Here is a 14,456-nt window from a genome sequence, read left to right on the forward strand (position 1 = left end):
TGTTTTTGTCTATTAAACATTAAGTTGATACAAGTGAAGAACAGCAATCTTGACAATCGTGCTTTTTTAATGTCTCTTCCAAGCTCTTGGTGGTTACTGGTTCATTGCAAGAATGATTATTCTTGCCATTTTGAAATGTTGCCTTTGACTGCTGGACAAAGGCTACTCATTTTGGGTGGTGAGGACAAGATTTCTATTCATTAAACCCTTTTGTTGTAACACTACCAAGGGGACTTATTGCGTTAACCAAGGTAGATTAGGTTTCTCATTAAGTGCCGGCCGCTGGCTAGGTTACTTCAATTCTCAGCCACCTACTTTTCGAGAAATAATTTGTGTTGAAGTTATAAAGTAGGGAAAACATATTAGGTTTTTTGGAATGTGATGGAACTTTGACCATCCTTGTCTCAGGACAGTCAAGGCTGTAGCTAGATAGGGGGCATGGGTCAGGGTGTAGTGCACATTTTCAGTTATGCTAGCGTTGTAGGATACAAATTTTAAAGAAGTCCTTGTAATCCCTTAATATAAGATTAAAGGCCAACTGAGAAAGAAAGGAGACAGTCACTTGCCTCAATACATGGGCTACTACTTTGATGACTAAGAAACAGTTTTGAAATGATATTAGCAGATCGTAACATGGGAATCGACAACATTGAAAAAGGTTACTTCTGTGCTGGGCCCTTAAGAATAAACATTGATTTTTAGCATGATAGAAGGCCTTCCCTGTTATCAAAATACTGAATCGCATACTGTATGAACTACTCTTTCATTTTTACCTTTCGTAAACAAATTTTATTAGGCACTTCACATTGTGAACACTTGCATTTGATATCATAATACAATCTGTTGTCTTCACCACCTGTCATGTTTAGCGAGCACTGAATTGAAAAGATAAGTTCAAAAAGTCTTTAAATGCTCTCTCAACTTATTTATAAGCACTACACTAAATTTTACTACTTCAAATAGATTTTCCATAAAACCATGGGTGCAAAAAAAATTGACGTCCTGCATTTCACCACGTAAACATTTAATCTGACATGAACCTGCCCAGCAAGTTTTCAAAAGACTTCAATAAGGTACCATTAACCAGTTGACAGAAGTGGAAGGTTACGTGTACCATATTACATTGGTCTTTATAGCTATTGTTTTAAAAAAAATGTTTTGCACTTTTCAATTCAAATGGTCAATTTATAACATTTGGTTCTTTATTACATATTAATTTTATACACTGGTAAGATTGGTTAAATTTTCTGATTTAATTAATTCTCGAGCATAGCCATGTCCAGTTGACTCCACTGAAGTAAGGATGTGATTTGATTTCCTCCACACCATTCACCCCAGAACCTAAGAATGAGAAGCACACAAGAAACTGCTAAATGACAAAATAATACCAACTATAGTTAATAGAGGGAATGATTAAGAAGCCCAGTAAACATTAAAGAAGCAAACAAACAGGCTAAGATTTATGTTGGAAGGTCCTCGACTCTGCACATCTTTTGTTTTATGCTCATTGACTATAATGGTTATTCACATGTAGTTGTATATTAAACACGCATAACCACCTCTTGAATTTTGCCCTGGGTTTTGGGCAACGCCAACCCCCAAAAATTAATAGCCAACAAAAACATACAACAAAGAACTTCACCAGGTTTCAAGACCAGTTTCCTCTATTAACTATATATCAACTAAATTCAAGATCAACTGGGTTCTTAAAGACAATAGGGTTAAAGCAAAATTCAACTGGGTAGTATATGAGAAATACATGTGGCACTTAATATTGATGTGAAGTATTTGAAATCTAAATTAATTTTGAAATTGGAGTGGTTGCACAATGCCAAAAAAAACACAAATGTCCAACTGACAACAACTCACCCAATCTCTCTGAGGGTGACACTCTCAGAAGCTATATTTAAAGAAGTAAGAAACAAATCGATTATAATGAAATACCACCAAAAAATTTGCATAATATTTTAATATTTAAAAATACTCAAATTGATTGACTACACCTAAAGTTGTGCTAATTGCCAATACATAAGTCGATTAGTAAGAAAATAGTATTACTCAGTTATATTATTTTATAAACAGTATCAACACAAAAACACACTCCTAATTCAAAGACTTTGTAATCAGAACACTGTACCTCTCTCAGAAGGGATTTAGCCTCTGGCGAGATTTTATTTGGCAAGTGTAATTCAGTGTGAGTTTTTATTCCCCAGGGATGTGCCGTTGAGAGCGCCTACAACATTGACAAAGAAATATAAAAATTCAACAAATCTTGCATGGACATTTAGTACCCAATATACTGACAGTAAGAGAACATGAACTGATAGTAACAACATCCAACACGTGATAAGTTAACACTAACCATATTTTCAATCAGAAATAAGTTCTGAAAATCACCTGATCATGTTTAATTTTATTTTATTGTAAGTTGTGGTTCCAGAAAATATCCATACCCTCCCTAAGAAGGATTATAATTTGGAAATTCCAGTGGGGAGGTTGTGTCTCAAAAGCCAAAACTATTAAAGGAAAGTATATGAAACAAAAGTGGAATTTCCAGAGAGGGACACACCAAAAAGCCCTTCAACCCATACCAGAACAAATAATTAAAAATACACCAGTGCATGGATCCCAGCAGGGCTATGTAATATACAGGTTTATTATCCAAGTGCAGTGAATACCGTCCAAATAACAGTACAAATATACAGCGATATTGCACAGTTATTTGTACAGTAGAAAACCTGTTTGCCGGATAGGTCAGCATACGCATGCAAAACTGTCACACTCTACCTCTTTCACTGATAAATTTATTGACATAGCAGCTGGATAATAAATCTCTTATTAGGCACAACTCGTAAATATATACAGCGATACTACACACCAAAACATCTAATAAGATATATGTATTTTAATTTACTTGCAAGGAACGACAATGTCATTCCAGCACAGAAGTTTTAGAATCAAACCTCAGATGCCTTTTGTGTACAGGGAGAAGTACTTGCAAAAAGATATATCCAGGTAGAGCTTTTTCACTGGACATTACTGATCAAGAAGTTCATTCATAAGTCTAGAGATACATGTATATATTATGCAACATTTGATCACACCTGTCCTGTGATTATTTCATAAAGTAGAGCTCCAACACTCCACCAATCAGCTGCAGTTGTTACTTCATCAACTTGCCACATCTCTATAAAACAATATAGGACAACCAAAAGCAGTTAATTAAATAGCATGTAAAAAACTAAATCTAGGTCACATCGTAAATGTATGTAAGTCTTATTTGCTACATAAGCTGAAGCCAAAATTGAAGGTTGTGAGGGAGGTTAAAGGTTGAAGTCCATTCTAGCTCTTCGGATGGAATGAGCCTCATGGTTCATCAGCGGCAACTGCCGGTAGTGTTGCTTAACAGGGATGACAGGAAGACCACGACAGGAAAAAATTTGATGGCAAAGGGCTTGGAGAGATCAGAGAGGAGAAAGATGATAAGTGAGAAAAAGGATTGGGAAGGAAGACAAGGAATAGGAAGAAATGAAAAAACAAAAAGTTGATGAGATGATAATGATGTTGATGAGAAGGAAGACGAGGAAAAAAAGGAAGTGGAGGAAAAGGAGATGGTGGAGGAAGAGGATGAGAACAAGGAGAAGGAAGAGGACAAGGTGGAGATGGAGGATTAAGGGGAGGGCAAGGAGGCAAGAACAAGAATGAAGCTAATAAGAAATGAATAAAAGTATCAAACAATGGTTGACACTTAACAAGCATCACTTAGATTGCAACAGAGGCATATCCTTATTCAGATTTACCAACTGAAAATGTTACCTGGAGCACAGTAAAAGTGATTCATAGCCTCCTCATCTGGAATATGTTCTGTTTCTTCCCAGGAACCAAAATATGTGAGAAGGATATGGCCCTCTTCATCCAGAAGCACATTTTCAGGATGCAAATCTCTGTGACAATAAAATGGAGTTCTGATAATCAATAATCACTACATATGAATCAAACAAACCTTGTACTGTCAACTTTGGAACTTAATTAATATACAGTGTATACCAGATGCTTAATAACTTTGCAGCAAACCAAATTGTATTGGAACCAAGAGAGTTAATGACAGCAGATACCAATCCATAAGTAGTGCATTTCAATAAATATTCTTGACCATTTGAAGTTGTCCTTCAGTAGCATGTTGGGTGATTAGTAATGGTAAATTGACCAGGTTTTTAGCCAGATGGGTGTCCAGGCATCCCGTGGATGGCCACTTTCTAAAGATAATTGTTTTAGTTTTCATATGTTGCCTTATAAATTGCTCATTTGAGCAGGCCCCATAGCACACTTTGGACGGCGACTTTTCAATTTCTGGCTTAAAGCCTGAATTGGACTAAGTGGAGTACAATTTAGGGAGTAATTGTGCAAGTAATTTCAAAATCAGACGAGCACAAAGTGCGAGGCCAATTTGAAGTTTCGAGCGCAATTACTCCCTGAATTGTGCAACACGAAGTCCAATTACGAAATAACTGTTAGTACCTAATAACAAATTTCGGAATTAAACTTGTCTCTTGAGAACTTTTTTTGAGCAAAGATGTCTGTACATAGTGCTTCTCATGAGTTTTCAAAACTGTGGGAAACACTGTGAAGGAAGCAATTAAAGCACGCATAATTGAAGTGCAAATCACATGGGTATCCAATTACAGATATCCAATTACAAAAAGTTCAAATTGGATACCTGTAATTGGAAACCCACATGATCATGCACCAATTACATGACAAATAGGCAAGCGGAGAACCAATCACAATAGAGAATTTTGAAATAGATATGATTCAACAGACAATTTGATTTTTAATAGTTCAAGGCCTCAATCAAATCGTCTATTTATTTAATTAATACTACTAACAATAATATTTATTCAGTAGTAACTGTCAGTCGATGTTACCTGCAAATAATTCCTGATGTGTGCAAGTAAGCAACAGCCAACACAAGTTCTGCAGCCCAAACTCTGATGTGTTCATCCGGTACACACTGGGCTGCAGATGAGAAATATTCATCCAATTTCACAAACAGTGAGCTCTTGTTATCAGGACGGACATCAGTTGCCTCTCTGTTGCATTTATCGTCAGAGTTTTTGTTTATTTTATGAGCCTCTTGGTTCCCCTCTGATAGCTTATTATTGTTACCATTAATTGGAGTTCTGAGGCCTTCAGTGTAATTCTCCCAATCCACAGCAGCTGCAGCTGAAACTTTAGTGTCAAGCTCACTGTCTTGCACTGTTGCAGAATCGTTAGTTCTGGATCCAAAAGCTAGATTATTGGATACATCCTCTCCTTCTAAAGGTATTGCCGCAACTTGAGGTGTGGGGCGATCATTTTTTGTATCAATATTTTTAGTCTGAGTCACACTTGCATCAGAAGCAGAATTCTTCAGCTCAGAGTTTTTTCCGTTAGCATCTCTTATGAGGTAGTCATGAGACTCCTTGTTTCGCTGGTAACAAGATGTATGATCCCACAGTCTCCCTCCTCTAGCATACTCCAGCAAAAGGTATATTGCAGTTGCAGTTTCAAAGTACTTGTAAACTCGCACGATGTTTGGATATTTGCCCTGCAAAGAAAGTACATGTACTTTATTGTATTTTGACTAAAGCTGGCTGCGCAGAATATGTATTACAGGGTACATGCATGATAGAGGATACAAGTGTACTACAGTATTCTCATCACAGGCATAGTAAGTGCCAGTTTATACATGTACATACTACAACCCTCTACATTGAAATAATTATTGTATTTTTGAAACACCTCTTACTTTTCTTTATTTTGTCCTTCCCCACCCCTTCACATTAAGTTCACTAAGCAATTAAACACATGACTGCATTGATTTTTAGCACTGAGGAGTATTAAATTGTATACAGTCATAACCTATGAGTTCAGTATACTTTGCACCCTCTGACATTTACTCATCCATATTCAGTGATGTATCTAAGTAAATTGCACTTACATAAAGACGTCTCACAGATTTCCTTCTTCGACGTTCGCTTCCTTGAGAGTTCTGCTGTGTTCGTGTTGGTCCTGATTTGCAGAGAGCCTGAGAGAATATTAAGTCAATGCATGTAAGAAAAAGTGAAAGCAAATTAATACAATATTAGAGAGAAGCACAAAAATGTTACAATCAAAGAATTGTAGAAATGCAAACAACCCTCAAGGAGAAACTTATGGATAAAAATGACAGGAAGAATGCAATTTTTCCTCAAAATGACCTTTAAATTGATTTTTCTAATCTTAAATTAATGTTGATTTCATAATAAAACTTATAAATATTTGATGATGTTCTGACATGCAGTTGCTGTGAGTTGTTGAGCTGTTGTCTTTCTGCCAGGGGGGGGGGGGGAGGGTGGGTGGCTAAAACGTATACTAGGTGATTCTTCCTTGAGATCCCAACGAACAATTACAAACCTTGATGACAAAAGTTTCCCCATTGTGAATATTCTCGACCAGTATCACCTATAAATCCAAACAAAAATAAATAAATTAGATTTTGTGTCCAGTATATGTTATAAGTAAATTAGTACTATACATATATTGATTTGAACGAATACCGTACATCAACAGACAAACCTTGCCAACAATCCCCATAACTTTCAAGTCTGCAAGTGCGAGCTCCTTGAATTTTTGCAGCTCATCTGATTTGCATAGGTCACTCGTATGCGATGGAGAAGAGTCCTACAATCAGTCACAAATGACAAGATAAAGCTTTAAAGTTCCAAGTGGAACAAAGGGTGTTACTACTGTTTCGCTGATAAACATTCAGCTTATCTCATTTTTCAAGTTTGGCACGTGCGCTGTTTATGTTCAACATTGAGCACGTGCTGTATTTGAATTTATATATCACAATGATGCTTATTGTGTAATGCGTTTAATTTAAAGTTCCGTAAGTCCAAGAGTTGCCAGTTGTATGGAAACAACCAAGCTAACCAGTTGTCAGGTCTGTTTGCTCACCAGTTATTGCTAGCCAGTTATTACACTAACCAGTTATTTGCTGAGGTTTTAACCTACCGTTTGCCACAATGTACATCAATTACGGAGGCAGTCAAGAAGTAACTTTTAAAGTTGGTTTGCAAGTTTTGTTTAGATCAATTTCCTGTTTGTTTTGAACACTTGTAAGGTCAGGTGCCAACATAATTTCTTTGTATTATACATTGAATTGAATTGTTCAATTAAATATGGTTCTTTATTTGTATTGGTGACTTTGGTCTCTTGTTCAACTGAACAACTACATGTACCTCATCACCTGCTATCAATTTCTTACTTAACAATTTTTGAGCAGAATCAACAGTCCACTTACCTGCTCCGATTTCTCTGGAGACTCACTTGCAACAAGGTATGTGTTGTAAAGAGCTTCAGCTTTCAACAGATACTGAGCTGTCTTTCGTCTCACTGCCTCTCGTCTCTTTACATCCTTTTCCCCTAAAAAACAAAACTCACTCAGCAATTTATTCAAGGAAAAATAAGCCATTTATCAAAGCGATTCAGTCTCTGAGTGGTTAAAAATCACAAAGCTGGAACGATGCAATCAACCTACATGTATCAGTGAATCAGGGATTAGAGTTACAGGTTCATAGTAAGCTGTTACAATGTATATGAGTACGTCATGATATTTGCCCCTCAGGTGCCTATATGACGCACTGGGTAAGTCAAAATCTCCCGGCACATCAGAAACAACTTTTATCGGCACCTGAGATTCATAGGAGGCTTTTCGAGAGACTGCTAATTTCCCATTGCTGTGACATTATATGGATATCAAATTACGTCAACCTCAGCAAAATCAAACTCATTGATAAGAAACTTTTATGACCTTTTGAAAAATGCACACATGTCTATAGTTTAAGTGAAAAAGCTCGTGGCAGTTGAAGTTGTTTACTAGACACCTATTTTCAGTGAAAATGGTGTGAAACACGGCATACACAATGGTTTGGCACTCAAGGAGTTAAACTACACCAATAATGAATGTATCACACTGTATGTCACACACATGAGTACCTTGTACACCACTCAGAAGCAGACCAACACAAGTCTTATACAAGCTGAATGCCTCTCCATATTTGCCATTTACTTCACAATCTAATGCCTTGTGTATTGTGTGTCCTGCGGCATACAAATAGTCGCTCTCTTTAGGATCAATGTAGATATTTGCTAGATCAGAGATAGTTCTCTGACGTGTTACTCCCTTTACCGAGTCACTTGAACTTGTGAATGACTGTTTATCTTCCATTGTACCAGCTGAACTTGAGTCCTTTAGTGGGGAGGCCTCAGCAGATTCTGTTTTCTCGACAAACTTTTTCAACTCTGATGTCTTTTCAAGACTTTTTTCAGTCCACTGATTTTCATCATGTCCATAACCAACTGAAGATGAACTTTCAGTGGAAGCTTCAAAAGTGTCTACTCTATTTTGGTGCAAAGAAAGATCATCTGCAGAATCCATACAGGGGAAGGGGGAAGATTCATCTCCTTCTTGCTTTGACACATCATACTCAGAAAATGCTTGAGGAAAGCTAAGCTCATCAGTGTCAGCTTCCAATGCAAGAATTTCTAAGTCCTCTCCTTCACTGCAAATTGAAATTGCTCGGACCAGCCAATTAGGAGGTTCAGCACTTGAGTGATCGTCCTTCTCAGATATGTCCAGCTCATTATCTAGACTTTCCTCAGGATCCTGTGTAAAAACATCATCATTATGCTCATCTTCATTGTCTTCAGCAGCCTCTCCATTTGAGTGCCTGGTTAAATCAGTTCCCCCACTTTCACACCCAGCTGGTGGCACTGTTTCACGTTCATCATTTTCATCCTCATCCGAGCTGAGGTTGTCGAGACCTTCAGTCAGAGAAGGCTGCTTACAGAGCCACACACCCCCAAGGGTAGATGAATCTTCAAGATTATCACCTGAAAAATAAAGGAAGGGTTGAATGAATGGTTATAAGGCAATAATTGCATCAAACTTACATCAAGCAATACATCTATGTACATGTATGAACTCAAACAGTATTTTTAGGGTAGTCAAGGGTACATCAATAGACAACAAAATTAGTTTGGATCTGTCACAAAACCCAAAATGAGTCCCTGTGCATAATTATACTGAAAGCTAAGTACTACAAATAATGTTTTAATACCAAACTAATATAAACAAATGCAAGGAAAAGTTTATTGTTTCAAGATTGCTGCTCATAAGCATCACCAAACCTTACCATTCTCTCTGCTTGCAGTACAGGAAAACGATGGTGACTGCCTGTCATTTTCAACATTATTTCCAATACTTGCTTCCAATTCTTTAACAGTAGAACGTCTTCTAAGGCTTTCTCCTTCTGTGTCAGATGAACTGCCTTCTCTGCTTCTGACACCATCACTGCAAACTGGGCTATCAGGGAATCCCCCCTGAAAATTAAAAACACAAGTAAATAAATTGTGCACACACAAAATTAACCCTTATATCTAACAATTATTCGCCAAAGGCAAAGTGAACATAAGCATGAATCAATGCGTTTTTAAAACATGCAATAAAAACCCCAGCAGAATTTAATGCAAGTGTTAAGCTAGGCGGAAATATCTCCGTTAAAAACTTGACCATTTCGATTATTTACCTAGATTCTTCTACTGTAAAAGCCAAATAGTTTTAACTTACTTGCCATGCATTATGCAAGTGTTTCGAAATTTGGCAATGAGTAAATATATACCTCAAAGAACTTAACAAATGGTTGACTTGTAAACAGATCTGGGATGCTTCCAGCAAATGTCAAAAGTTCCAAAGCTGCTTTTCTTCTCTCTTCAATTACTGACTCTTCAAAGCGGCCTGCAATCGTATTGGATCAGTAAAAAGAATTTTCAAACCTTGCTTTTTTCACAAACCCTGAAATGCAGTCCAGGCCAGACCAAACAAAGGTCAGACCTGCAGAGAGTCAACTCTCTTTATATCTCAATCATGTTCCCTCATTTGGCCCAGACACTTTTTGACAGCTAGAGAAAATGTGTAATGCAGCCTTCCTGCTTAACTCCGTGGTAGTTCTTTTTCTCATTTGGCCAGCTTAAATAGCTCAGTAAACCACACATGAAACCTCTGCCAACCATGACCATGCACCTATCTAATACATGTAGCTATAATTGTTTAAGTAGTTTTAAAGGAAACGCTGTAAGTTCTAATGTTTTTTAAGGTTTAATTTTTGAAATAATTGTTAATAATATAATTGTATTTTATCTGTGTTCCTAATTAGTGCCGTTGGTCCTAGAACGACCAGACACTTTTGATAAAGGACATGCATGTTTTCAAGAACAATTTCTAATACAGTGACATACCGAAAAACTTTGCCTTTGGAAATGCTGGAAACTCTTCTTGCTTGGCATGTTTCTGGACATAGATCTTTGAAAGCTCTTGGTGCAGCTTCTTAAAATCACTGAAACGTCTCCACACAGCTATCTGTAAACAACAGAAATTACCCATAAGAATATGACTTTTATATGTTATGGGAGTTCATTGAACGTGTGTGTATAGTAAGGGTCATTATGTCTTTGACAAAGCCAATTAGTTACAAGCCATAGGATAAAGGAAAGTGCATGTAAAGCCAGTCACCATCCTCAGTATCAGAGAACCAAGCAGATGGCTCATCAGTGCAGAACTAGCACTACAGCTGTATGTTCAGTTTCTGTCATATTAAGCAACTATAAGAAGTATGACTAGATCACCAAGGTTGAGAAAAGCAAGAGGCCAAAGACCACTAAATTTAGATCTCTTCTTCGACTGTTAATTGCTGAGCAGTATTAATAAAGGTATATGTACATGTAGAGATTGTGGAGGCGTGGTAGCCTCATAGTTAGTGCACTTGGCTCCAGATCAAACTGTCTGGGTTCGAACCCTGGCCAAGGACATTGTGTTGTGTTCTTGAGCAAGACATTAGTCTTGACTCTCAACATGCTTTCTCCACCCAGGTGTAATAGCCAACTTGCTGCTGGAGGGTAACGCTGCGATGGACTGGCATCCTATCCAGGGGGAGGGGGTAGTAGAAATACTCCAAGCTAGTCGAGTCATGCTACTGAAACCTTTACCTTACAGGTACAGTAGAGGAGGGCTCTCAAGAAAGACAGGAACAAAGAAGGATGGCTAAGTCATAATATGCCTGAAGTAGTAGTGTGGAACAGGGAAGGAGGGGTTAACAACAAAACAGACTTATGTGACATGAGGAGACAAGAACATGAAGTAGCAGTACAATAATTATACTCCTAGTCACTTTAGAGTGGATTTCAATTGAGTGAGAAAAGTAATCCAGCAATTACTTTGGTTTTGGTTTTACTATGGTTTGAAATTGGCTGAGCAGTCTCATTGGTACATGTTGGTAATTGGGTTGGTTTTGGTTTTATGACACTCAATTGAAAACCCCTCTATGCAATAGAAATTGCAGTTAAGCACCAAGGTTATAATTCAAATGGCTCTGCTAAACTAATGGATTACAGCATTTTTAAAAAAATGAACAACAACCACCTCAGTTGCCCCTTCAGGAAACTCCTTCTGAAAAACCTAAAAAGAAAATGGTGAAAATTTTCGTGAAAGATCATAACGCAACGTTTTTATTTACATCACATTCACTTACAAAGGAACTTTATACCATGTATTGACACAAATATATTTTCATTAACTGTGTTACTTTTGACAGATGTTTCTCCTTATGTGTGCATGTCCCTTAAAAAGTAAGGAAAACGTCTGTATACAAAAGCTTACACTAGTATGTGCTGAACATGCTGGTGGCTGTGACTACATGTATGATGATATAGATAGTCTACAAAGTAACTAAAAAATATTTTGAGATATTTGTCTTTACGACTGGATAAATCAGATTGCTAAGAAACTAAAAAAAATAAATAAATAAAAAATAAAAATTCTTATAAGATTAAATTTGGAAATACAGTTAACAATAAAGATTAGCGAAAAAACTGAGCAACGACGTTTCGGTGTCATCCTGGCACCATTTTCAAGTTAAAAAATATTTGTGCGAAAAGTAAACTAATTTATACCAATGGTAGAGGTGCGAAATTGAATAAATTAAGATTAAGATAGCTGTTCAATGTTCATGTTCATTCCAATGAGGTGTCAAACACTGGTAATGAGTTCAGTGTCTGTTCAAAGCCTAAACAAATACTTTTGCGCGAATGGAGTCTGACTGTGTGTTAAGGCTCGGTTTCTTCTTGCGAATCCACAACATTTCGTGGATCAAGCAATCGAACTTTCCCTGACATTTCTTTAGGATCTTAAAGTTGTTAGTCAGGTCACCAACTGTATCAACTCGGTGTTCATTTTGAAGGTGTTTTCCGATGGTGGTAAATCGGTGTTCCTCAATGCGCTTGTAAAGATGACGGCTAGTGTAACCAACGAATTCTGCATCACACAGATCACATATATAGTTATAAACAACGCACTGTTGATTGATCAAAGGTGGTTTTGGCTCTTGTACTTTGAGATCATCGCCAATTTTACGGCTTCTGAACACCGGCTGTAGTTTGTGATCAAGTTTATTACTCAAGTCCGAGAGATGTTTCTTTACTATGTCCGCTGATTTCTGGTCTTTAAAAGGCAGGACAATGCGGTAGATATTCTCTGTTGGAGGCGTCGATCTTGTGTCTGGTGACATCACTGAATTAACGAAACGGGTGATGGTGGAGTTCACAAGAGAATCTGAGTACTTGAGGTTAGAAAAGATCAGTTTAAGGCGTTCGCATTCTGTTGAGAATAGTTCCCATGTTGAGGACAAGCGGTAAGCACGGTTTAACATGGTTTTAACTAAAGATCTTTTATAGCGGTTGTCGACATGACTTTGGTGGTGTAAGAGGAGACCAGTGTTTGTGGGTTTACGGTAAACACTTGTTACCAGCTTGCAGCCCTTCTTGCATATTTCAATGCCGACAAATGGTAGCTTACCGTTAGATGCGATCTCCATGGTGAAGGATATGGATGGATGACAGTTGTTCAAAGTCTTCAGAAAGGCTCCATTCGCGCAAAAGTATTTGTTTAGGCTTTGAACAGACACTGAACTCATTACCAGTGTTTGACACCTCATTGGAATGAACATGAACATTGAACAGCTATCTTAATCTTAATTTATTCAATTTCGCACCTCTACCATTGGTATAAATTAGTTTACTTTTCGCACAAATATTTTTTAACTTGAAAATGGTGCCAGGATGACACCGAAACGTCGTTGCTCAGTTTTTTCGCTAATCTTTATTGTTAAAAAAAAATAAAAAAGCAAAAAAAACAAAAACAAAAAAGCAAAAAACACAAAGACAAAAAAAAGAAACTAACAACAATAAGATCAACTGAACGAAAACACGATGATAAGTTCTTAACCTGGCCGGTTCCGAAACATTGCATTCGGAACAACAGGAACAAAGCCTCAATGAGCGACAATGTAAAGAAAAACGTTTGCAGCAATATCGAAATTCTTTGCTATTTTAAGACTTTGAATTGGTTTGGGAATCTAAGAAGCTTCCAGAGCGTTATGCAACATAAAGCTACAGTTTTTTAGCTTTTATGCGCTTGGGAAAATGGTTGTCTTTCGTTACCTTGGAAGTGACTTTATACAAAGTGTGACCGGCATAAGCTCGTCTCGGGTCCGATACATTGAATAGTCGGACCCAATGATCATCCATTTGCGCCATTCCAAGAGACCGTTTACGGATATCATGTCAAGAGAAAACACCATTTGATTGAAGTAACTACTCCGCCAACAGCTTCCGCCATCTTGAAAATCAAGCTAGTTACCAGATCTCAGCATCACTATAATAGAAAATCATCCCCATGCATTCCCCATAGTCCAATTCGGTCACACCGGAGTAAAATGAAGACTCTGGGTGAAATGCGGACAATGCAGACCGCAGGCTACATACTTTTTAAAGTAAGTATCGTGTTATTTCCATTATCGACTGCTAAACGTAAACAGGGTTATTTAACAATTATTCCACGAGCGTGCGTGGGATATAAGATGGTAGATACTGGATAGCCAACTTGGCTATTATCATCTCCTTTAAAAAAACTGGATCATTGGATAATGCAGTTCGAGAGTTTTCACTGACTTAGCCATCGTGGGTTAGGGACCATTATACCATGCTCTACAAATATGGTAAACGTATGCGTGATTTTTTGGGGCGTTTTTATTTTCTTTATTCTTTGAGCGCTTTTAATAAAACAATTGTTCCACTCTCGCTTGTTGGATATGAGATGATTATAGCCAACTCGCGCTCGTGCATAATTGTTAATTATTAAAAACTAGATCATTGGATAATGCAATTCGAGAGTTATCATTGGCTTAACCATCAAGTTAATATGAGCCATCATACCATTCTCCACAATGGGGCACTTTTATTTTTATTTTAGTCTAGTTTTCTATATTTTGGGGGCGTTTTCAATAAACAATTATTCCACTCGCGCTTGTTGGATATGAGAT

General features: G+C 37.3%; 1 protein-coding gene across 1 annotated transcript; it reads right to left on the reverse strand.

Moving 5' to 3' along the window:
- Positions 1-44: 44 nt before the first annotated feature.
- LOC145484400 (ribosomal protein S6 kinase-like 1) lies at positions 45-14,174 on the reverse strand. Its single transcript, XM_081463019.1, has 16 exons — positions 13,576-14,174; positions 11,501-11,536; positions 10,321-10,441; positions 9,705-9,820; positions 9,219-9,405; positions 8,020-8,916; positions 7,325-7,446; positions 6,598-6,702; positions 6,436-6,483; positions 5,981-6,067; positions 4,926-5,587; positions 3,817-3,944; positions 3,105-3,187; positions 2,138-2,233; positions 1,870-1,900; positions 45-1,341 (listed from the first exon to the last, which is right to left on the reverse strand). Exons 1-16 carry the CDS (start codon positions 13,669-13,671, stop codon positions 1,253-1,255), a joined length of 2,904 nt encoding a protein of 967 aa, XP_081319145.1. The 5' UTR covers positions 13,672-14,174; the 3' UTR covers positions 45-1,252.
- Between the last annotated feature and the right edge of the window lie 282 nt (positions 14,175-14,456).

Source organism: Orbicella franksi, chromosome 4, assembly GCF_964199315.1.
Source record: "Orbicella franksi chromosome 4, jaOrbFran1.1, whole genome shotgun sequence".
Taxonomy (NCBI): Eukaryota; Metazoa; Cnidaria; class Anthozoa; order Scleractinia; family Merulinidae; genus Orbicella; species Orbicella franksi.

What these genes read in the sequence shown, in the direction of transcription:
- LOC145484400 (XM_081463019.1), bottom strand. Translation starts at nt 13,671, where the DNA reads ATGGCGCAAATGGATGATCATTGGGTCCGACTATTCAATGTATCGGAC. An exon ending in TTATGGGGATTGTTGGCAAG is followed by an intron (nt 6,484 to 6,597) that starts GTTTGTCTGTTG and finishes TTGGATTTATAG; the next exon opens with GTGATACTGGTCGAGAATAT. An exon ending in AATCTGTGAGACGTCTTTAT is followed by an intron (nt 5,588 to 5,980) that starts GTAAGTGCAATT and finishes CTTTCTTTGCAG; the next exon opens with GGCAAATATCCAAACATCGT.